Source organism: Caretta caretta, chromosome 1 (assembly GCF_965140235.1).
Source record: "Caretta caretta isolate rCarCar2 chromosome 1, rCarCar1.hap1, whole genome shotgun sequence".
Classification (NCBI taxonomy): domain Eukaryota; kingdom Metazoa; phylum Chordata; order Testudines; family Cheloniidae; genus Caretta; species Caretta caretta.
In genome coordinates, this window is record NC_134206.1 from 239,449,328 (window position 1) to 239,475,109 (window position 25,782).

General features: G+C 40.6%; 1 protein-coding gene across 1 annotated transcript in view; it reads left to right on the forward strand.

Annotated features, from left to right (window-relative positions):
• Positions 1–23,628: 23,628 nt before the first annotated feature.
• Positions 23,629–25,782, forward strand: part of SLC15A5 (solute carrier family 15 member 5) — a 61,854-nt gene continuing 59,700 nt past the window's right edge. Inside the window, 2 exon segments of the mRNA XM_048836364.2 lie at positions 23,629–23,665; positions 24,549–24,911. Coding sequence (XP_048692321.1) covers positions 23,629–23,665; positions 24,549–24,911 — 400 coding nt within the window.

Here is a 25,782-nt window from a genome sequence, read left to right on the forward strand (position 1 = left end):
TGATAGGTGTGTGTAGGAGCTATGGATCTTGAAAGGTGTGTTGTGTTGATCTTTGTAGCAGTAGAGATATGTCTGGAGGTTTTGCATCTGTTGTCCTGACAGGGTCTGGTGCCTTTTTGAGTTGGTGTGCCCTTGTCTGTGGGGGAGCTTGCTTCTGATGATGAGCTTGGAGAGTTCGGGTGGTTCTTTGTAGGCCAGAAGTGGGAATTCAGGAAAAAATTCTTTCAGGATGGAGGTCTCCATCGAGTTGGGTTTTAGTTGTTTGATGATCCCCTGTATGAGTCCCAGTATGGGGTGGTAGGTGACAACTGGGGTATGCAGTCAGAGGGGTTTTTATTTCTGTATTAAAGCAGGTTGTCTCTAAATTAGATTATAAATTCACTCTAAACTTGGTATAGAAGCACTTAGAACAATGTAGAAAAGCAGCTGCTCTGTGCACTTATCTCACTGTCAGCCCTGTGAAGCTTTGTTGGATCCCTATAGATATAGGGGCTGGCAGAATGAGGTGGTGAGCAAGCAGTGCTTTGGCATCAGGTAATGGTTCATTTGTTTGTGGGGTATAACCCTTCAATGGCAGCTGCCCAGAGTGGTAAATAAGGCCTTGACTACACATAGAATTTGTATTGCTTTAAGTAAGTGGTCCAGCCCTCTAGTGTGGATGCAGTTTTATTGGTATAAGAGTTTTTTTACTATTATAGTTATCCATGGATGGGAAGAAGACTAAACATACTGATATAAGTCACCTTTATCCACTGTGTCCACACTAAGACTTTTACTGGCATTCCTATATCATTTAAAAAAAAATCACACTCTTAACCAAAATGCTTATACCAGTAGAACTTTTATGTGTAGACCTAAATCAAAGATTGTGAGCTTCTTAGGGCAGAAACCATAGATAGTGTCTAGCACATTATAGGTTCTACTGTAAAATAAATACATAAATCATGAATGATATAGTAAGGCAAAATAGATTCAGGCAGGGAGAACAGATTTTTATGGTAATAGCAGCAGCAGCTGAAAGAAATGAACCATAGCAGAGAAGCATTTCCCCGAGATCTAAGTGCTATTCATCCAGATTAACAGAATTAGGGAGACCTTTTCCAATAACAGCATCTGATAACTTCCAATAATGTTCTAGAGCAGCTCCTGGGAATTCAGTGGGAATTGGTGTGATCAGCACCTTTTGAAAGGCATTAAATACTTTGCAGGCTGATGCACAGTATTTCCCCCTCTCTCCTGTCCCAGTCTTAAATCACTATTGGAGAAAACTTCAAATCAGAGGTTTGGGATCAGGGCTCTTTATTTATATTTTTGGCTCTATAACTTAGACTATGTGACCTTAGGTAATTTCCATAACTTCCCTGCACCGTAGTTTACCCATCTATAAAATGGGGAAATACTACTACTTACTTACTTACCGGTCAGGAATTTTCTAACCTTAATTAGCAGAGGACTAAAGTTTCAAAAATGACTATAGTGATTTTGGATGTTCAACTTGAGAGACCCTCTGAAAATCAGGCCCCTTTAAGGTATCTCAAGGTGGGCACCCCAAATACAGAGGCACCCAAAATCCCTTCTCACTTTAAAAAATTTAGGCATATATGGTCATAAAGTATTTTTGAGACCCTTCGGTAAGAGTTTCTATATGTAAGGACAAAGCTATAATATTTGAGAAGGGGGAAGTTACCCATCATTTTATATTATTTATCATCACTTTGGTATAAAGAAGTTCTGAAATGGAAATCTCCCTCCCTTCATCCCTCTCACCCAATTCAACATCTAAGATTTACAACCCTAATTAGTTTTGGTTGTTTTATTCCATCTTCCTCATTTTTGGGGGGAGAGGGAGATGGGGAAAATCTGCCAAACCCACCCAGAGCAACCTGCAAGATCCATAGAAGAAACAAACCACAGATTGTGAGAAGAGATCAGTTTAGGGAAACTCAATTTGATCACAGTTCCCCTCAGGATATGGCAACCTCGTGAAAGTACGGTACGTGACTGCCAAAGGCAAGTGGTTTTAATTGCAAAATGCCATACATCATCGTGTCATCACAAAACTGCCAGAACTTACTTGCACAGCACACATGAATGATACAGGGCTTAGCTTTCATTATGGATCTCTTGCTTGCTGACCCAGTTTTGACTGGCATCAATTCAGCGCTGCAGTGTAAATTCTTTTTGAATGACTGGACAAAATTCCACTGAAGTGTGTGAATAAACACAAGTTTGTTAGAGGCTGAGTTAAAATCTAACATCTCCCCAGTGGAGCTACATAAACTACTAATTTTTTCTTATCAGTTGTCTGCATATTAATAGATCTTGTAACTGAATTAAAAACATCTCTCTTCGGCTTCTTGCCATCTAGTAGCTTATTTCATCCTTTCCTTGGAAGGAGCCAAATAACATCATGGAATATATTTATTATTATTAAAATACAATGTAACATTCAAGCATTAATACATGTTCATTTTGAAATCATGAGCACAAAAGTGAAGAGATTGTAAAAGCTACAGTGGCTTCTACGATGTTTGCTTGGCTGTATCACACCTCCTATATTATGTCATGGAAATACATTCATAACAAACCATAATATCTTAAGGATTAGATTTAGAAAACAGAAAACATATTACTTGGGGCAATGTGGCTGTGTAACAATATGGGGCAACCTTATTTTGAAACGTCACAACTTTTTAGTGTTTGACCTTCAACCTTGCATTCACATTTTTCTGTTTTTGTTTTGTCTTTTGGCCAGGGATGAGGTGGTTGAGAAGGGAATTGCATTTTACTCTCCCCCTTTTTTTAAATGGAAAAGTAGTTAAATGAAATAGAGAAATAAGAATTTCTTTGACTTGGAGAGCATACCAGTGAACAGAGCCAGGCAATGGATCTAATCAATAAAGTCTTTAAAAAGTGCCTCTGAAATTTCTCCCTTTCTGCAGAAATTAGTATTTCAGTGTCCTGAATTCTAAGGGCCCTGGTTGTACTCAATAGTTGACCAAGTTTTCTTCCAAATTAAAAATCAGACAAATGTATGCAATCTTAAAGAAAATAACATGACTTGGGGAGAAGAAATTTCAGGTGTTCAGATGGACCTGATAAGTTACATCTGTCTCAAATCATGTTTATTATCATTATTTAATATTTATATACCGGTAGTTCTGACAGTCACAAAACAAGATCAGGATCCCATTCTCCAAGGAACTTGCAATGTAAATATGCTTGAAAGTGAACCCCTGTTCACAATACCAATAACAGTTACAGTAGGCAGCAGAAGCTTTCTGATCTACTTCTAAGAAAGTCAATCGTAAAGGTGTGAAAAGGTCTAGAAAAATCTTACATGTTGCTTGGTCAACAAACTGCAGCTGTTACTCCTTTTTTACCTGATTGGGTGCGTCCTTACAAGCACCACCAAAACCATATTGTTACTGGGTTCACTGGGTCAAATCACAGCAGGCTTTTACATAGGAGCTCAGGGAGCGAGGATGCTTCCGTACAGTGATAAGCGTGATGGTTACCTGCAGTCAAACTCCCTTTACTGTCAAGCAGGGTGCACCATGCAGACAACCCAATGGTGACCTAACAGCTATGAAATGTGAGTAAGTCCTCAGAACGTTTTCTTCTCTCTGTGCTATAACACAGAGTCACTCTCAATTTAAGATATTTCTGATCTGCCACATTTGTAGAGAATGGGTAGTTTAAAATGTGCTAAAAGAAAACATTCTCTGCTGCTGTCCATGCTGACCCACAGAAGAACAGAACTAGCCCACTAGATAGGATGCTCAGGGTGGATTTGTCACATAAGACTTGGGTTTAGGATTTTAATAATAGAAATGGAGGGCTTGAAGTGACCTTGAAGTCATCAGGTCCAGCCCCCTGTGCAGAGGCAGGACCCAATAAACAGACCATTCATGACAGGTGTTTGTCCAACCTGTTTTTAAAAACCTTCAAGTATTCCACAGCCGCCTTTGGAAGCCTGCTCCAGAACTTAACTGCCCTTATGGTTAGAAAGTTTGCTAATATTTAACATTAATCACCCTTGCTGCTGATTAAGCCCATTACTTCTTGTCTTACCCTCAGTGGACATGAACAATTGACCGCTATCCTCTTCATAACAGCCCTTAACATATTTGAAGACTGTTACTAAGTGCCCACTCAGTCTTCTTTTCTCCAGGTTAAACATACCAAGTTTTTTTTAACCTTTCCTCATACATCAGGTTTTCTAAACCTTTTATCAGTGCAGCTCTCTTCTGGACTCTCCAATTTATCCATATCTTCGCTAAAGTATGGCACCCAGAACTGGACACCGTACTCCAGTTGAGGTCTCACCAGTGCCAAGTAGAGCAGGACAGTTATCTCCCATGTCTTGCATAGGTCACTCCTGTTAATGCACTCAAGAACTATATTAGCCTTCTCAGGGTTATTTTTGTGAGGGTGGAAAGTTAAAATGTCTTCTCTCTAGTAGAGCTGGTCCAGTTTGTGATTCCTGTGTTTAAGATTGCCTGGCTCTTTCCAAGCACTGTGTCTCTGGGCACTGCAATGAAGAGCATGGAGACTGTCCATCCTGGGCTCTTGTTCCTCCACACAAGCAGCACGGAGAGTAGAGCTGGGAGGACAAAGGTAATTCCATTTTGGAGAGGATTTTGATATTTCAAAATTTTGTTTCATCAGAGTTTGAAATGAAAACCAAAAATTTTCCATGTATTGGAATGGAGCCCCTGCTCTGAGACAGTCATCGTGGCAGGCTGCCTCAGGGATGTGGACCCTAGAAGCCCTGGGATCCCTGATCCAAAGGTAGCCCTACAGAGGGTTGTCGAGGGCTGGCAGGAACCAAGCAGATTTCTGATGCAAACCTGCCTGAGATCCGTCAGATCTTTGTTGAAATCAAACTGTCTTTGTGAAATGATTCAAAGTTCAACAAACTGACAAAATCTGACCAAAGAATTATTGGAATTTTTTCAACTAGCTGTACTGGAGAAGAAGAAAAAATCCTGACAAACATAAAAAGGATGAGGACGATAGGGAAAAGAGGAAGAGATGCTGGCTGACCAGGTGCCAACTCATGCAAAGGCCCCTATGTCTCACTCAGCATTAAAAAATTCATAGCTGGAAACCAGTCTGACTCACCTGTGTGTTAGCATTGTTATTATAAATGTTCAGTTATAAGAATGTGTTTAGTGGTTAGGCTTTATGAAATACTGGTTAGTTGCTGCATGCATTAATCTCACTAATAATATCTGTACCCTATGTTATAAGGAAATATCTGTTTGTTTTGTAACTCTAAAAATGTTTGCTAAGACTGTAAACCTCCCCGCTCAGGGAAGAAGCATTAGCAAGTGTGAAATACTAGTTTACCACAAGAGATGTCATCTTCTCCCCAAGAAAAGAAGGCCAAATAGACATCAGACTAGCTATTGTGGAATATCAATAGACAAAACAACAACATTGTAGATTGCTCTCCTCACACCCATGAAGTGGAGATGTGGACAAACCCTCATCTGATCATAAAAACATAAGAACGGCCATACTGGGTCAGACCAAGGGTCCATCTCACCCAGTATCCTGTCTTCTGACAATCTCCAATGCCAGGTGCCGTAGAGCATATGAACAGAACAGGTAATCATCAAGTGATCCATCCCCTGTCACCCATTCCCAGCTTCTGGCAAACACAGGCTAGGGACACCATCCCTGTCCATCCTGGCTAATAGCCACTGATGGACCTATCCTCCATGAACTTTTCTAGTTATTTTTTGAACCATGTTATAATCTTGGCCTTCACAACATCCTCTGGCAAGGCGTTCCACAGTGCATTTTGTGAGGAAATACTTCCTTTTGTTTAAACCTGCTGCTTATTAATTTCATTTGGTGAACCCTAGTTCTTGTGTTATGAGAAGGAGTAAAAACACTCCCTTCTTTGCTTTCTCCATATCAGTCATGATTTTACAGACCTCTATCATATCCCCCTTTAGTCGTCTCTTTTCCAAGCTGAAAAGTCCCAATCATATTAATCTCTCCTCATATGACAGCTGTTCCATACCCCTAATCGTTTTTGTTGCCCTTTTCTGAACCTTTTCCAATTCTAATATCTTTTTTGAGATGGGGCGATCACATCTGCATGCAGTATTCAAGATGTGGGCATACCATTAATTTATATAGAAAATATCATATTGCCTCTGTCTTATTATCTATACCTTTCTTAATGATTCCTAACATTCTGTTCGCTTTTTTGACTGCCGCTGCACATTGAGTGGATGTTTTCAGAGAACTATCCACAATGACTCCAAGAGCTCTTTCTTGAGTGGTAACAGCTAATTTAGACCCCATCATTTTAGATGTGTATTTGGGATTATGTTTTCCAGTGTGCATTACTTTACATTTATCAACATTGAATTTCATCTGCCCTTTTGTTGCCCAGTCAACCTGTTTTGTGAGATCCTTTTGGAGCTCTTTACAGTCTGCCTGGGACTTAACTATCTTTAGTAGTTTTATATCATCTGCAAATTTTGCCACCTCACTGTTTACCCCTTTTTCCAGATCATTTATGAATATGGTAAATAGGACTGGGCCCAGTACAGACTCCTAGCGGACACCACTATTTACCTCTCTCCATTCTGAAAACTGACCATTTATTCCTATCCTTTGTTTCCCGTCTTTTAACAAGTTATCAATCCATGAGAGGACCTTATCCCATGACAGCTTACTTTGCTTAAGGTCCCTTTGGTGAGGGACCTTGTCAAAGGTTTTCTGAAAATCTAAGAACTCTGTATCCACTGGATCCCCCTTGTCCACATATTGTTGACCCCCTCAAAGAATTCTAGTAGATTGGTGAGGCATGATTTCCCTTTACAAAAACCATGTTGACTCTTCCCCCAACAAATTATGTTCATCAATGTGTCTGACAATTTTGTTTTTTATTATAGTTTTAACCAGTTTGTCCGGCACTGAAGTCAGGCGTACCAGCCTGTAATTTCCAGGATCACCTCTGGAGCCCTTTTTAAAAATTGGCATCACATTACTTATCTTCCAATCATTTGGTACAGAAGCTGATTTAAATGATAGGTTATAGACCGAGGTTAGTAGTTCTGCAATTTTACATTTGAGTTTCTTCAGAACTCTTGGGTGAACACCGTCTGGTCCTGGTGACTTATTACTGTCTAGTTTATCAATTTGTTCCAAAACCTCAATCTGGGACAGTTCATCAGATTTGTCACCTAAAAAGAATGGCTCAGGTTTGGGAATCTCCCTCAAATCCTCAGCCATGAAGACCGATGCCAAGAATTCATTTAGTTCGGGGGTTCTGAAACTGGGGGTCAGGACCCTCAGGGGGTCAGGAGGTTATTTCATGGGGGGTTGCAAGCTGTCAGCCTCCACCCAAACGCCGCTTTGCCTCCAGCATTTATAATGGTGTTAAATATATAAAAAAGTGTTTTTAATTTACAAGGGGGGGAGGGTTGTACTCAGAGGCTTGCTGTGTAAAAGGGGTCACCAGTACAAAAGTTTGAGAACCACAGATTTAGTTTCTCTGCAATGGCCTTATTGTCCTTGCATGCTCCTTCAGCCTCTCAATCATCTAGCAACGCCACTGGTTGTTTAGCAGGCTTCCTACTTCTGATGTACTTAAAAAAAAATTTCTATTACTTTTTGAGTCTTTGGCTAGCTGTTCTTCAAATTATTTTTGACCTTCCTAATTATATTTTTACACTTCATTAGCCAGAGTTTATGCTCCTTTCTATTTTCCTCACTAGGATTTAACTTCCACTTTTTAAAGGATGCCTTTTTGCCTCCCATTGCTTCTTTTACTTTGTTGTTTAGCCACAGTGGCACTTTTCTGGTTCTCTTACTATGTTTTTTAATTTGGGGTATACATTTAAGTTGAGCCTCTAGTATGGTGTCTTTAAAAAGTTTCCATGCCACTTGCATGAACTTTTTGTGTTGTACCTTTTAATTTCTGTTTAACTAGCTTCCTCATTTTTGTATAGTCCCCCTTTCTGAAATTAAATGCTACAGTGTTGAGCTGCTATGGTGTTTTCCCCGCCACAGGGATGATAAATTTAATTATATTATGGTCACTATTTACCAAGTGGTCCAGCTATATTCACCTCTTGGACCAGATCCTGTGCTCCACTTAGGACTAAATCAAGAATTGTTCTCCTCTTGTGGGTTCCAGGACTAGCTGCTCCAAGAAGAAGCCATTTAAGAAACTTTATCTCTGCATCCCGATCTGAGGTGACATGTACCCAGTCAACATGGGGGTAGTTTAAATCCCCCATTATTATTGAGTTTCTTATTTTAATAACCTTTCTAATCTCCCTGAGCATTTCATAGTCACGATCACCATCCTGGTCAGAGGGTCGGTAATATATCCCTACTGCTAAATTCTTTTTATTAGAGCATGGACTTACTATCTAAAGAGATTCTATGATACATAGAATTTAAAATTTGGTTCATTTAAAATTTTTGCTTCATTTGAGTCTACGCTTTCTTTCACATATAGTGCCACTCCCCCACCAACATGACCTGTTCTCTCCTTCCGATATATTTTGTATCCTTGTATTACTGTGTCCCATTGATTATCCTCATTCCACCAAGATTCTGTGATGCCTATTATATCAATATCCTCATTTAATATGAGGCACTCTAGTTCACCCATCTTATTATTTAGACTTGGTATATAAGCACTTTAAAAACTTGTCACTTTTTAGCTGTCTGTCATTACATGATGTAATTGAATGGGACTTTGTTTCATTTGACTGTTCTCATCAGAACCTACCTGTATTTTATCATCTTCCATCCTTTCCTCCTTACTAGGACACAGAGAATCTCCATTAATAGGTCCTCCCCTAAGGGATGTCTCTGTCTGAACCACATGCTTCTCTACACCTACTGGCTTTCCCCCATCTCTTAGTTTAAAAACTGCTCTATGACCTTTTTAAGGTTAAGTGCCAGCAATCTGGTTCCATTTTGGTTTAGGTGGAGCCCATCCTTCCTGTTTAGGCTCCCCCTTTCCCAAAAGTTTCCCCAGTTCCTAATAAATCTAAACCCCTCCTTCTATAGCATCATCTCATCCATGCATTGAGACCCTGCAGTTCTGTCTGTGTAACTGGCCCTGCATGTGAAACTGGTAGCATTTCCGAGAATGCTACCATGGCGGTCCTGGACTTCAATCTCTTACCTAGCAGCCTAAATTTGGCCTCCAAGACCTCTCTCCTATCCTTCCCTATGTCACTGGTACCTACATGTACCATGACCACCGGCTCCTCCCCAGCACTACACGCAAATCTATCTAGATATCTCAAGAGATCTGCAACCTTCGCACCAGACAGGCAAGTCACCATGCAGTTCTCCCAGTTGTCGCAAACCCAGCTATCTAGGTTTCTAATGATTGACACACCCATTACTAATACCTGCCTCTTCCTGATAACTGGAGTTCCCTCCCCCAGAGAGGTATCCTCAGTGCAAGAGGATACCACAACAGCGAGAGCTCTGGGGGAAGGGGATAAAAAGCCCTGTCAAGAAAAAAAATGCTATTCCTGTGCTGCTTGGAATTCAGGGAGGGCAATATTTCTAAGCATAAACAAGAGATCCCCCAAGCTGCTTCGATTAGGTTAGCCCTAAAGGACAGGTAGCGCTTGCATATTATAGCGGCTACTGTTACCTTTTGGAACGTAAGACTGTGTCTTATTTGTGTATGTTTACACTCTTTAACCTGGTAAATAACTCATTCTTCTTAGTTAATAAGTCTGTAGTTAGTATTATAGGATTGGCTACAAGTGTTGTCTTCAGTTTGAGATCTGAGGTACAATTGAGTGGGGGTAAGTTACTGGTGCCTTGGGACTGGGTGTAACCTGAATATTGTTGTGATGTTTGTTCTAAGGGACCATCTATCACCAAGGCAGGCTTGCCTGGGTGGCATGATAGACCCAAGTGCCCGAGGGGACTGTCTGTGACTCCATGGTAAGGCTGCAATAGTGCTTTAGGAGTTCACACTTGTTACTGGGTTGGTGAAATCTAAGTATAGAACATAGAATTTGGGGGTTGTGCCCTGCTTCTTGACAATCAGCCCTGAGGTTGGCACTCAAGGTCATGAGCCACACCAGACTGACTGACAGATGCAAAGGGGCTGGGGTGGGGGAGTGATAAGAACCTGGGATGGGGTAGGTGTTAGGTGCAGGAGCTCGGAGGGAGAACAAGAGCAGAAGCAGAGGTGGTAGAAGATGGGGGAATAGGAACAAAGGGGTGGAGGAACACATGGCATAGGGGAACATCAGAGCAGAATGGGGAGAGGTAAAAAAAGAGGCAGAAATTGGGGACACGGTCAGGATCCAAGGGGGGTAGGATAGGGTCAAGGGTGGAGCTAGAAGGAAGAGAGCAGTAAGGAGCAGGGGCAGCAGTAATTGGCCAGTGAGGGTACAGGCAGGAACTGGCAAAGAGGTAGCAACAGGGAAGGGGACACGGGCAAGAGCTGCAGGGGGACAGGCAACAGGAACAGAAGGGGATGGAGGTGACCTACTCGGAGTTGGAACTGATGTCCTAGGAATCTACCCCAAGTGTGAGCCACAGACTTCAAGGTTAGAAGGGACCATTGTGATTATTTGGTCTGACCTCCTGTATGACACAGGCCACAGAACTTCCTTAAACTAATTCCTCAAACACATCTTTTAGAAAAACATCCAGTCTGGATTTTAAAATCACCAGCAATGAAGAATCCACCATGACCCTTGGTAAATTGTTCCAATGGTTAAGTCATGGGGGCCTAGGGACAGGGAGAGAGGACTCTATAGCCTGGTGATTAGGGTACTTAACTGAGATGTGGGAGACCCCAGTTCATGTCCTTGCCCAATGATTAATTAGTTATACAAAGTGGAGCAGCTTCACCTGGAGAGATTGGGCTTTGGGGTATGCTGGGGTGGAGCTTTCCCAAGGACTAGGGTAGTTAAGTTCAAGTCCTTTCTACCCATCAGGCGGAGGGGATTGATTCACGGTCTCCCACATCCCAGGTGAGGGCCCTAACTACTGCGCTAAAAGTTATAAAGAGGACACAACTAACAACATTAGTCCAAACATTTGAGAATAGCTTTGGGTTGACCAAAACTGCATTTTTTGGTAAATATACTACTCAGGAAAAAAATTTCATTTGTGTCCTACACATACACACACAAACACACCTATGTTCTTAACACAATGAACATATCTGTACCTATCTATAAGTGTTTCTCTGGCTTCCTCTTCCTTTTTCTCCCATGTTGCCTGCGAAATCACTTCTTTATACGTTTTCTTTTCTTTTCTCCTTCTTTAACTTCCCCAGTGTGTGACTGCACCAAATCACTGTGCTCCCACTCCATTCAGCTGCTCCTGAGTCTTCTAGAAAGGCACACCAGGTGTCATCTCTCACCCAGGTAGTATGCTTACCTCAGTACTGACTTCACTGTTCTGGGGTTTGCACTGACTTTGATAGGATGACATCACAGTGTACAGCTGAAGTGCTCTCCTTGCAGTCTTTTCTTTCTCCCAGCGTTAGGCCATATTTTACTCCCCTGCTTTGTAAGGCACTTCCACAATCCCTGCGGTCTTGAACAGGGCAGCAGAAAATGTCCCTGAGTTTTCCCATCTGTCCTCTGTCACCTTCGTTGCACACACAATCATCTCTGAGATTCCACTAGGTTTGTAGTCTCCCTTTTCTTCTTTCAGATAGTGATCACTCATTCTATAATTGTAGGGCTCAGCTTCATTCCCTGTGGAGGGAATCTCCTAATATGAAGGGGCTTGTAGCGATGTTGCTCCTGTTGAGCTTCATTTATTGTCCTCCAATTCTGAATAGCATTAGCATTCTGAGTTCTTCAGAATCTGTCCTACACCAGCAGCCATCCCTGTATTTGTCATGTCCTGGCTCAGCATCAGTCCCATCACCACCAGGTGCCTGGCACTCAGTCTTCTTTGAATCATAGAATATCAGGGTTGGAAGGGACCTCAGGAGGTCAGCTAGTGCAACCCCCTGCTCAAAGCAGGACCAATCCCCAACTAAATCATTCCACCATCTCCCTAGGTAACGCATTCCAGTGTTTCACCAACATTGTGATAAAAATCCACGTTTTGTTTTAAAAAAATGTTCCTACTGTAATCTGCCAGACACATTTTGATCTCAGAACTGGAACATCACAGGGTTAATTCATGATATTTGCTTCAGATGCTCTTGCTAGGGGTAGACAAGTTGGATCTGATTTTTCTTGCATTTACACTGGTGTAAATAATTAAGCAACTCTGTGGGACTACAAGAGATTACACTGGTAACATTTATGGAAGGAAGAATCAGGTTCATAATGTTTATATTGTTCTGGGTTGGTTAAACCCCTTTGAAACTGAGGGGTGTGCTGGCTTTCATTTAAGATAGTTGTAAGATACCATTAAGCTCCTTTATGGAACCAGATAGCTGAAACAAGAGTAGCCTCCACCCAAAATAAAAGGCACATGCAAGCAGAGGGGTTCTGCAGGCTCTTGTTTTGTGAAGGTTCGTGTGCCTGTGAAAGAGGAGGAGAAATGGCAGAGAAGCTTCCTTGCTGCCTTCTCTCTCAGCACCAAACACAGCCTGAACAAGCACTGGGTCCGTGCTCTGAGAAAAGCCTAGAGAGAGCTTTTTTGGCCCAGTGCTGGCTAAAAGGAGTTTGGAGCTGTGAGCAAAGAAACTCTCTCCTATTTGATTCCTCCTGTGTTATGGTAAACAGGACTTTATGTACATTCTTTGTCAATAAATATAATTGCATCAAAGAAATACCAACCGCATCATCAATTTCTCCTTCTAATGAGGCCAAGCCACAAGACCCCAGACTTTGGGTATCCACTCAATTCAGAACAGGTGACAATATTAAAGACCTAGCATTTTATAGAAGCTGGATTACTACCAAAAAAATCAAACATATGTAGTATTACACAATAAACTACATGAAAAGAACACCATGTTTGCAAAATCAAACACTCCAAAATTAGGAAATGTTAGAATAAAGGTTTCCTGTGCAACCTTAATTTGTCCCTGTTGTCTGTATGTATTATGATAGTCTATAATTACATGATCACACACTATATTTTCCCACAGGACCCCTCCCTCATTCGGTGCACAGGGTGGACAATGCTCACTTAATGAGCACCTATTCAATATTGTTTTCACCTTGTTGTTCAGATGTGGCCCCAGGACTTATTTACTGCACACCTTTCAAACCTTGCTCTGAAAATGGAACTATTAATTTCCTCCTGGGCTTTTCTATGGCACATTCTTGTGTTTCCTGCATACCGCTGAAATGATACTCAAAGCCTGCCATCTATTTTCCATGCTAGGAATGGCTCTCAGTTGGCCAGTTCAGATTTGGGATCTTGGCCAGGTCCATTCCCGAGACAGCAATGAACAGCAAAGCTCAGAGTGTGAATCCAGATGCAGACTTGCTCAGATCCAGGCTTTGGGTCCACCTCTGCTGTGAAAGTGACAAAGGTTTTGCGACTGCACAAACATTTATATAGTTAATTATACAGTGTAAGCATCTTGTACCAGCAGATTTTTATCCTTTACTCTTTCCAGTTGTCCTCGTCTCCATTTATTCATACCAGTCCTGCTTCTTATGCCATTATCAATTATGTTTTGACACCGTACTGTATCCTACCTAATCTCTCTGCTATCAGGAGTCCTTTGTCCTCTCTGTTTCAATACTAACTCTTTCTCTGCTAACCAGTCAAAAGAATTTTTTGTTCTTTTACCTGTTGTGGCAGTCTGTAAACAGAAATGTACATTCTTAGAACCAACAGAGAATTGCTAAGTGTATAACCATTTGTAATGCATTTGCATTAAAAGCTTTGAATTGCTATCATATATTATCTATGATTAAGCCATTTAGTTTGATTATATGATTTTGGAACTACATATTCAAGTTTGTGTATGTTTTTGAAAAGTAAATCTGTTTCAAAATGTAGTATTTCTTGAAATGTCTTGATTTTTTCCCAAATACAGTACTGTATAATTTTGAATAAGCAATGGTATTTCTGACATCAATCCCAGCTCCCAGCAATTAAGAGTGGGATTTAAAGTTCACTGATTTTATCCTTCATTTAAGGATATTGCAGACATGGGGAAGATAAATAATCTTGAAATTGTATGCACCTTCTCCAGAAAGATCCAAAAAGGCTTTATAGATTGTATATGTAGGGATTGCTCACCCACATTTCTTGAATAGAACACAACATGTATTTTGCACCAACAATAGTTGGCAATTTGAAAATGGAAAGTGAAGAATATCTTCTTCCAAGTGAATACAGGGGAAAATTTTAGATCGGTAAAAATGTAATCACCCCGATTGGAATTTGGTCAGGGTAGCAAAGTAATACCACCTAACCTTTCAGAAATTCTGTGGGATCTTTAAATAACCATGAATGGTCAGGGACCTGAAGCATTAGATCAGTATCTATCTCAGTACCTTAGTTATTGATGTAACACCAACTGATCTGCTAGCTGTTGAATCTTCATCATCACTTCCTGCAGCACCCTGACTTTTCTTTGGCTATTGTGCATCCAGATACTTGGCCAGACCTTGCTTAGCTTATGAGAGTTAGACCGAGACTGTGTAGCTACAGTGTTTTTTAAAAAAAAAAAAAAAGCTGAAAAAAACCTTCGAGAAATTCACACACACAAAGGTAATCTATAAACTATCTGGTGGGGGGGAAGGGGGGAATCCATTGTGTTTTGGTATACAAACTTTGGTCAGTTTTTCCACCTACATTGTTAAGTGGAAATACATTTAGGGTAGTTGGATATAAATTGAATAGGATTAATTTTTTTAAACTCAAGAGTAATTATAGAGTACTGTGCATATCTTGAGCTGTAAACAGAGCACTCCCAACTTCTGTCAGTGTCAATAGATGTTGAGATCACCTGGCATCTAACCTGGAGTACTTAGCACCTGACATGATCAGGGTCTTTTAGACTTTTAAATCATTCTTCAGGGGCCAGATTTTAAAAAGGTGTTTTAGGTGCCTAACATCCTACTTTCACTCTCTTAACTGCTAACTTGACATCTGACCCTTTTTCAGTGATTTCAAATAAGGAGATGATCATTATTCTTATTTTTTTAAGAAGAAGCTGATAGCAATGATGGAACAAAGATTAAACTGGCCTAAGCATTTGAAACATGTGACAGGCACTGATCTAACTGGCCTCTGGAATTAAAACAACAACTTGTATTGTGACTTATCATGCTGAGAGACATCCCAAGGTGCTTTATAAAAAGCTTTGCAATGGTTTAATGATGCATTCTTCAGTGCCACACTAACAAGTCAAAGCCAGAAAGAAAACAAGTGTGTCTTGGGTTTTGTTCAGTTTTTAAATAAGTGCAGGGGAATCAGTATCCCTTTCACATCTGCTTAGCAGGCTCCAGAGAGAAGCTACTAAATGGAGCCAGTGACAGCATTTCATTATGTTAGTAGCAAGGCACACAAGCCAATAACACATAAAAATTGCAATTCAGTAGGAGTTAAGTGCGGATGGCAAAAGTTAGGTATCTAAATAGGTGGCCTGATTTTCAGAGGTGCTGAGCAGGCCCAGTCAGAGAGATTTGAGGCCCCAGTACATTATGTTCACTGGGGCCCCACCCCTCCCATTTCACTCTATTTACTCAGACAATACAGATGCGCTGAGCCCCCGTACAATTGTCCCCACTTTCCCTCCCTATTGTCAGTGTTGTGAGCAGCCACAACTGCCCTGGGCATCAGTAAGAATTGCAGGTACTTACTACTTCTGAAAAAAAGTCAGGTCATTCTTATTTTGGTTCCTGGGTATGGATAAAGGGAGGGATTCTCCCCTTCACTAAGACACTGGTACTAGCATAGAGCAGCTGTAAAAGCCCCTTAGTCAGTTAGGAAGAATTCCTCCAGTGCAGGCCCTGCACAGGCCCTCACATAAGCCCTGGCACAGATGAAATGCCAGGAGTAGAAGGATACATATTTGGAGCACTAGGGGAGTCTCCACAGCCATGCCACTTTAAGAATTCTGGGCTGTACCATGCTGTGGATGAGCCCAATGGTAACCCATAAGAGGCAACTATCAACTAGACCAGTCTCTAGGTGCTCAAATTTATGCGAGGGGCCTCTCTGGAATCCTAGGGCACACAGACGTCTTAAAGCCACCTTGCATGAGACATTTAAAACTAGAGATGGGCCAGACTCCTAACACTCGTGCTTCAGTTTGGGAGTATTTGGATCTAGCATTTTGGTTCAGGCCCAAGTTTACTTTAAGATTGCCTTCACACAGCCCTGAAGAAAATACTATTGGGAACAATCCTGAATTAGGTTGTAGGGAGCATCCTAAGTAGTCTTTTACTTTCTGATTTCTGTGTATTAAGACAGACCTTCACTTACGTGGTGCTCACTCTTCCTTGAGCTGGATAGGATCCTAGCAGCAGTATTTTGTACCAGCTGAAGTCTGTTAATTGTGTGTGCTGGGAGATCAGCCAAAAGGCTATTACCACAGTCTAAAGGAGATAAAATAGAGGCCTAAACATGGTTCCGTGCATTAGCAATCAAGAACTATTCCTAAGGCAGTAGAGGGATATTTTCACTCTAGCAGAGATATATAATTCATATGTTAAGCTTCAAAGCCTAAGAAGAGAATAAAGATGTGCTGGAGCCTGGAAGTTCCTACTGAGATCCAAACTTTCCCAAAGTTCAAGGGTGATCCATGATTCAGGACTATCTCTAGAAGGAACTTCATTAGACAGTTACAAAAACAAACAAACAAAGAAGATGGAAGCCAGTATCTTGACTGGACAAGCAACAGCTCTGGTTTGGCTGAATTGAATTAAAGCTCTAGACATTTAAGCCTTTATATTGGATAGCCAAGCAAACAGCACAAAGATGTGAGAAATATTAGAACTATTTTAAAATTCACCCTATCATATGTATCATTAGAATAGGAATGAAATTTCAAATCCACATTGATTCATTCAATTACTGACAGTGACGTGCATACACAGATTAAAAGCAGGGATCCAAGCACACAGATCTTTGGGCACCCGACACAATTGATTTTACTGTCTGGGCAAAAGGTCAATGTTAATTATCTCAGTTTAAGTGTTACTGCATATTATAGCCCAATTAAAAAAAAAAAAAGACAGAAGCTATTGACTAGAACTGTACAAAAAAGAAGGAGGAGGAGGAGGGGAACCACACACACAAATCCATACTATTGCAAGCTATCTGGGTTTGAACTAGAAAAAGATAACGGAAAGGTTGCAGGTTTGAGTAAGATTAGCTCTGCAGTTAGCAGTCTACTTTGTGGGTGTCACAGTTCAGAGCAACTGTGCCTGTATTTCCCCTCCATAGTTCAGCAAGGGTACCCACTCCAGGCTCCCGGCTCTCAGCTGTTACCTCTCTTGGGTAGAGATCCATGCTTCTTTCCCTCCAGACTGGGGTTCTTCCAAGCTGGGATATAAAAGGACCTAGTATTTTCTGAGAACAGTAGGAAACATCTCGGATTCACAGATAATATTGTCTCAGTAGTAGACACAGCCTTAGAAGCTATTTCCAATCTCTACCTAAAAATCTATGTCAGAAAAGAATATCCTAAGTGCCATCTACAAACTATAGCGTGACATAAAAAAAGCCATCTTTCTATATGATAGAACTGGTTCTAATCTTCCCATTGGAACAAATGTCATCATAAAGAATATCTGCCAGCAATGTGATTTAAAACTGCACCATGCATCATGAAAAACAATTGCAATACAATTACTCCTGAATTATAAAAACATCAAATAGGTGCAGTAAGACAAGAGCCTGAGAACATATGAAAAACTGTTCAGCATAGATAATTATATATGTTTGAACAAAATCTCAAGAAATAAAACCTCTGCTGCTTGAAGGAACAGTGTAATTATGCCAAAATCATTCTTATTATAGCAATGGGTTTTGGATCAGCAATTTTAAAATCAGCTCCCTGCAGAGGACTTTATAAAGGCAAAGTTAGTTGACTTTTCTCTCTGATAGTTATAAACCATGTACTCAGCAGCAGAACCAGTAGCTATGTTCTCCCCTCCTTTGCTTTCTCTCAATAGTTCCATTTCAGCAAGGTAGAGTACCTATATAACTGTAAGCAGTGAGTAGTCACATTCACGTCTGTAGGACTGCTCGCACTTAAGATTACACATGTGCTGAAGTACCTGCTGAATTGGCCTGTAAGGATGGCAATAGAAAACATTCAGGTTATTTATAATACTTTGTACTTCCCAAGCTCCTTTCATCTAGGATCTCAAAGCATTGTACAAATTTTAGTGAATTTAGCCACATACCACTACGGTGAGGTAGCTAAATATTATCCCAATTCTGAAGATGGAGAAAGTAAGGCCCAGATGAGGTAAATATGACCTGCCCATGGTCACACAAGACGTTTGCAGAAGAATCATGATAGAAGTCTTGTCTCCTGACTCTTTGTTATTTAGGGCCTGACTTTACAAGGTGACAGGAACCTTCAAATTCCATTGACTCACATGACAGTTAGAAGACACAGGATTGGGTCCTTAGTTTTAGGAGGGAAAAATATAAACTGGGGCATTTTAAAATGATCAAAAATTATTCTGAGGGCAAAGGGACACAGTACTCTTTGGAAAGAAAAGTGTAGAACACAAGGGGAAAGGAAGACAAGTAAATTTATTGCTACCTTATGAAAGTTCACTTCATATATTTTCAGATTTGGGATCTAATATTTGAAGCAATCATAAAAATATCTCAACATTATCCAGACTCCACTCAAAAAGTGGGTGATACGATGTCTAACCCCCATAGGAATGCTACAGATTATTCTCATTTGAGAGTTAATATGAAACTGGTCCTGTCTGCACACTTCACTGTTGGTCTGGAGGAAAGCTCACTTCAGGGATTTGGTTCCATCTGTTGTGGTGTTTCCTTCTAGCAGAATAAGCAAGAATTGCAAGGGCTTCCCCAAAAGTCCCAATTTAATTCTGCTGGAAAGCGAAAAAACAAACAAACATTTTTGATATATATTACCCTGCCCCTGACTTAAATCAAGTACCTTTTACTGGTGCTGCACTTCTGAGGGGCAGTCTTTGCTACTGTCTTTGAAAAATGGGTTATTCATATCCTGCAGTGGGGAGGGGAGGAGGGGGAGGGAAAATTCAGGCCTTGGGTTCTCCATTTCCTCTAAGAAGTTGAAAGTTTTTCAAGAATACACTTATCAAAGAATGAATAAAACTATGCAAATGTTATTTAGTAGCATAACCATATAACTTCTGAGGGTATTCACAGAGCAGTTCTCTTATAATCAATAGTCTTAATAAACTGGTGATTTCATAGCTGTTATCTTCCAGCTTTCAAAGTGTACTTTTATCACATTTAATAGTTGTTTATAGCTTAGAGAACTTTGAATAGATGTGTTGGTTTTCCCACTTTCACAAATATGCTTTCTCAACTCCTTGATAATTGTATTTCAGGGTTTTAATTGGTCTTTAACACTATTTGCAAAGCATTCTGGTTTTGATATGTGTTTGCTCTTCTGCGACGTATTGTTCATAGTCCTATGGACATTATTCAACATTATTCATTGCTGCCGACAAGATTTATCAGCAGCATCAGATATACATATTAAATACAAGGAATACCAAAAAAGCACTGTTGTGTATTATGATTTATTCCAATTATTCAAAATCCAGATTCAAGGTTCTGTGCTTATAGACTACAGTGCCTAAATACCATGGGGATGAGCAACACAGAAATCTCATAAATGGATATGTTAAGTGGAAGATTATAATTTTTTTTAAACCTACATATAGCCTTTCCTCAGAGGCTTTTACAACAATCACACATTTTATTGAATCTTACCTCACTCGCAGGAGGTGTTATCATCCCTGTTTTCCAGATGGAGAAAACTGAGCTTATGAGACCTTGCCTGAGGTCACGCCACAAGCTTGAGTCAAAGCTGGACTCAAACCCAATTCTTCTGTTTCCCAGTCTGTGCTTTAACCACATGGCTATCCTATCATGCCTTTTAATTTATTTTATTTTCAGAGCCACTTCGGAGTCTTCTGAAACAACTACATAAGTAGCAGGTTATCTTCAGACTGTCAAAGACCATTGCTTCCAATAATTATTTTTGTGTTTCAGACAGACTGAAAGTTATTCTACTTTTTCCTTTCCTATCAGGGAATCAACCGCAGAGAGAACAAGAGGAGGATTCACATAAAAATTGGAAGAGTGACCCTTTCTTTGAGGTGTGGAAATAGACACTGTGCACTCCCCTAAAACAAAGTAGTTATGAACAGTGCCTGTCTAGCATCTAGCAACAGTGCCTGTCTATTCAGCTATTCTTACTAGAAAACATCTTGTAGGGAACAATGCTTCATTGGCAGGGAGATGAATTAGTCACAACTACTACCTACATTAAGTTAAACAATTCTCACACACACAAGAAAGATTAAAGTGGTAATTTTCAAAAACAGAAGATTCTAGTCTTTGCCTCCGGTATCACATCTCTGTTTCCCGTCACTGAAGTGGTCACCCTTTTAATCACATTGCAGTCTCTGGATCAGTATACACAGGACCAAATCTTTATCCCAAAGAAGTCAACTGGAATTCTGGCATTGACTTCAAAGATGGCTAGTGTTTCAGCCATAGAATATTTCTGCTTTAACCATTGTGGTCCAGACTTTTAAAGGTATTTAGGTGTTGCTCTGCTCAGTGTTGCAAAGCCTCACTGACATAGGACTCTATGTCTAAGTCCCATTTTCAAAAATTACTTAGACACTTCAGCTCCTAAGTCTCAGTGAAAGTCAATAGGATATAGATGCCTAAGTGCCTCAAAGGTCTTTAGGTGCTTAATTTCCATTGAAAAAATCAGTGGAAGTTAGGCACCTAAATATCTTTGAGGATCTGGGCTTACATCACTTTTGAAAATGCCACTGAGGAACCTAAGTTAGCTAGGACTGGCAACACTGAGCAGAGCAACGCCTAAGTACTTTTAAAAATCTGGACCTGTGTTAAAAAAAAAATTACACTTGTACTGCCAAAGAAGTCAGCGAAATGTCCATGAAGTTTTCCCCTCAAGAAACGTGGCAAGAGCTAATTTGACTTTTCCAGCACATGAAGAGAAGTTTAGATCATTTGCCCTTTAGCCATAGAACCACATAGGCAACCAGTACTCAACCAAGTCAAAGCAGGTGGTAGGTTAGTACTAGCTGGAGTTGAGCCAAACACAAGTGCCTCAGCTACTTCCTGGCCAGATTTTACTATTTTAAATGGACTCTAGAACCAAGAGATTTCCTTTCTGGTGTTGGCCTATTCATTTGACAGATGGCCTGCCAAAATACAACTTCTACAGACAGTCAGCCCTCTGTTACAGAGACTGTGACCACTAGGAGCCCTGGAAAGAACAAGTGCTTTTATAGCAAACCCCACTGCAAGAACTACTTGTCCCATCTTCACAGAAGATACTTTCAAGGATTTCAAGATCCAGATCCACAAAGGTACTCAGGCACCTAAGCCTCAAACTTACACATCACTGTGATCCACAAAACTCCCACTTGTCTGCCATCGAACCCTGAAGGGGCCTTAACTCACTCAGTGCCTAAGTTTGTGCAGTAAAAGTTCCCCCAGTGCCTACGTTTCTGGGTGGGGGCATGCACATTGCTGCCTCCCTCTGGAAGTACACATGCTCATCTCACATATAAGCCCCAGTTCAATTTACGAACTGTGGGAAAATAGGCACTTCTCTTCCTGAGTCATGTGCAGGGCCTAATCCAGTAGGTGTGCTCAGAGGCAACATAAAACAGCCAAGGCAGAGGAGGGTAAGACTAGGGCTAACCTCCAGTCCAGTGGTTAGGGTGCTTACCTAGGATGTGAAAAACCCTCAGTTCAAGTCCCTATTCTACCTGCTAAGGATACCACCTTGGAACGGGGATCTACTAACTCTCAGGTGAGTGTCCCCCACCCTGGGCTGTAGGGTGAGTCTCAGTGGCCTAATTAATATTGAGTTATTCAGTTCAGTAAATTGGAACAACTTCAATAGAATCTCCCATAAGCTAGTAGTCCTAGGTCCCTTTGTCAATCTGACCCAAAGCCTTTTGCTGCAGGCCAAGGGGATTTGTCAGAAGCCGGACTCCTCTTTGAACCCACTTCAGTCCTGAGCTGGTGTTGTTGGTTTCCACTTAAAAATCTCACCTGCTTCAAAACTGGTGTAACCCTAAACATATTATTAGGTCTACCACCACCTTTCCTCAAGCACTTTTCAGTAAGCAATCTGAGTACTATATTAAGGGGTAAACCAGTGAGCAGATTGACTAAAGGTTTTCATCAAGACCATACAGCAGGTCAGCTGCAGAGCTAGGTATAGGACACATATTCCCTAGGCTCTCATCAGCAAAGCGCGCCACCGTTATTAGAAGATATATACGCTCAGAGTATCAAACATCTCAATCAAATGAGCCAGACCCCTTTCTGAAACAATCACATAAATAGAAAGCCGCTCTCACACACCTGTTTCAGCCTACCTTGAGCTTTTTATGGGGGTTAACCAACCAAGTAGTCAGTTGTTCTCCCTGCCCGACCCCAAGATAAGGCAAACTAACATCAAATAAGGAATTGTTGTCATCTAACCCAATTAGCAAACCTTCTAGCTCTCCCTCTCTTCCAATGATCTCATTTGAGCTCAATCAGCAACACCTGAGAAACAGGTGCCCCTACCCCACCCCAAATCTACACTGGAGTTGGGAATATTCCCTATTAAAATGTGTGTAGGAAGCAGAGTGTATTTACTATAGTGTTTTCAATCTGGTTTTATACTACAGTTATATCTTCCAGTACAGTAAAGAAAGGGCACCCTAATGCACCAGCAGCTAGGTAAGAGGTACTCCCCAGAACAGGGTAGGTGTGCACTCTTTGGTCACAGTACTTTCTCCTTCCCTGTGGCTTGGTTTGGGACAAGGTTTGTTAAACTATGAAACAGAAACCAGCTAGGGCTGCAGGTGATCTCTGTAGCTTGTTTTTCTCTAGCCATCAAACATGAATGAAACTCAGCCTAGTCTCTTTTAGAGAAGGTGGCAGACATAGATACTGGTATGATACAAAGTTCTCTCATCCTCTACAGTCTTACCCAGAGCTAAGCAAATTCTGTGATACCTCTAGCCAAGTTCTGGCTTTAGAACCCCTTTTGAATTAAAAACACTGGTTAAGAAAGGGGCTCTATGGATGCTTGGATCTGTGTTTCAGGGCTTCTGGATTTATTATTTATAGGCCATTACAGAAAAAAGTTAGGGCAGTAACCTTTACACCTGATACCAAAGTTCAGTTAATTTTGGATCTGGGATTCTGACTTGGGCCTATGCATGTCATTTATATACTATCTTGCATCTCTATTACTTAATAATAGGTAGGTATAAGAGCTGCTAAAGGGTAGGGAGCATGTGTGCATGTAAGTATCTGTATAGTTAGGTGGAACTAAAAAAGAGTCTCTGTTCCAACAGCTTACAAAGTGAGGACTTGATAGTTCTATTTAGAAACAGTGGGTATGATTCACCATTGCCTTTAACCATGTGTAGTCATTTACACTTGTGCAAAGTGGATGCAGAACACTACCATTTGGGACAGGTATAAATGGCTATACACAGTAGTGGAGAATTATGTCTAGGAGGTTGGACACATTTTCTGTAAACTTCTTAGTGGATTGCCCACCAGGGATATTGTAGACTTGTAGAACCTTCCTAATTTCTCTTTAAGTTGACTATATAGTTTCTAATTAATACCCAGGAACCAAAGCCATTCTGATTCCCTATGACATGTTGTAGCTGTGGTACAAGGTCAGGCTAAAGAAGCTGTGCTGGTTTTGGGTGCTTTTTTATTGCTTTTTCTCTTCATTAATACACCAGAATTACTTTCTTGTAAAACCTGCTTATTGTACTTAAATTTACTAGCATTTCTTACTTTTCTAATTAACTTTCTTATCTGAATTTCAACCAAAAATAACAAGAATTGTAATAATGATAAGATATTGTTCACCTAAAAACATGCATTCTTTCTGTCTTTATCTCTTTGCTTGCAGTTTCTCACTTATTGCTTAATTAAGGTATCATAATATTAGCCCCAAATTATTTTCTTGATCTAGTACTTGAATTCTGCTGAAACAATTTAGCCTCTCTCAGTATTTAAACCTTTATCTGTAACACGCAGATACAATTTGGCATATATTGTATTGGATTCACATAATTTAATGGGTAATATTATTTGCGGGGGGGAGTCTTGTTCACAACCAGACAAACTAATTAAATAAACAGATTGGATTCAGCAACTTTGTGCACTCAGAGAAGTTTAAATACTGGTGTCCCCCATGCTCCTTGATCTTGAATGTAACAGCACTAAAGTGATAGGTATCCTGAGGAATTGTGGTAGTAAGGTGTGGAATTCAAAGCAAGGGTCTTACCAGTTTGTTAATTATAGTGGAGGATAACAGAAGTGTACATATAACCTAACCCACTCAATTTAGTCTTGCTCAGAACAGCTAAGTATGCCTGTTACAGACCTTAGAGACTTACAAGAAAAACAACTTCTGAACCACACTGCTGAGAGGGAGAAAAGGAAATTCCCCGAGGAAGGCAAGCATGTTGGAGACTCATCTGGGTTCAAGTCTCAGAAGAAACTTCAGGTGGCCATTTGCCTGCTGTTGATGGAGCTGTGTGAGAGGTTCACTTTCTTTGGCATTGTCTGCAACATGATTCTCTTTAGCACTATCAAACTTGGCTATCCCAACTACCAGGCAGCCATCATAAACATGTGCTTTGTAGGTGCCTCCATGTTAGCACCTGTGTTCATGGGCTGGCTTGCTGAACATCTGGTGGGGAGAATCAAGCTGGTGTATATCTGTATGTTTCTCCACTTTCTAGGTAGGTGCTATGCCATGATTATTTCATCTACAATGTGCTTTTTGTATGCAATTCTGCTCTAATAAGTCAATTTTTTTAAAAGTACCATAGAAACATACTATTCCTCACATATATGCAAATCCAATGATTGTCTCCAACGTGGTGGCCTCATCAAACTTCTCTAATAGCAAAGGGCTTAGCTTTTCTTTAGTCTGGAGTATATGTGCTAATATACTTTAATGAAGCATTATTTTGAACACCACTACATAATGTTTGTAAAATAAGGTCTAAATTTTCAAAGATGACTAGGGATTTTGGGTGCTGCAGTCTGATGAGAGCCTAAACTGTGACCCCTTAAAGTGACTTGACTTTTTTTTAGAAAGCAGGCGCTCAGCATTTTCTGAAACTGTGCCCCTTTAAGGTATCCGGTTGGGCACCCGCAATCACTAGTCACTTCTGGGAAATTCCATGATCTAACCACTCGTTAATGTCCATAATTTGCAATGCATTTCTCCAGTTGGTGCAAATTTATGGGGTTCTGCTGTATTTAAAAGCTACATGGTTGTTAATAAGACGTACTTGTTGCCTCGACAAACTTTGAACTCAGAAGCCAAACTTTGATGCTTACCTTTAGGGCCTGACTCATATTAGCACTATCTGATTCCTTCCCCCACCAAATGGGCTAAAATCTTTTAAGATAAACTTCTTTAAATATTTTTCTAGGTAACTTACATGTGTGACTTTTACTGACCTATGATCTTCTGTACATTTGAAGTCCCCTCAATACACAGAAATGTAATGTATGGACACCTCCTAATAATCTTCCACATAGTGGATGGAATGGGGGACAATCTGAAACTTTAGATCTGCAAAGCTATTAGTATGGGTTGTG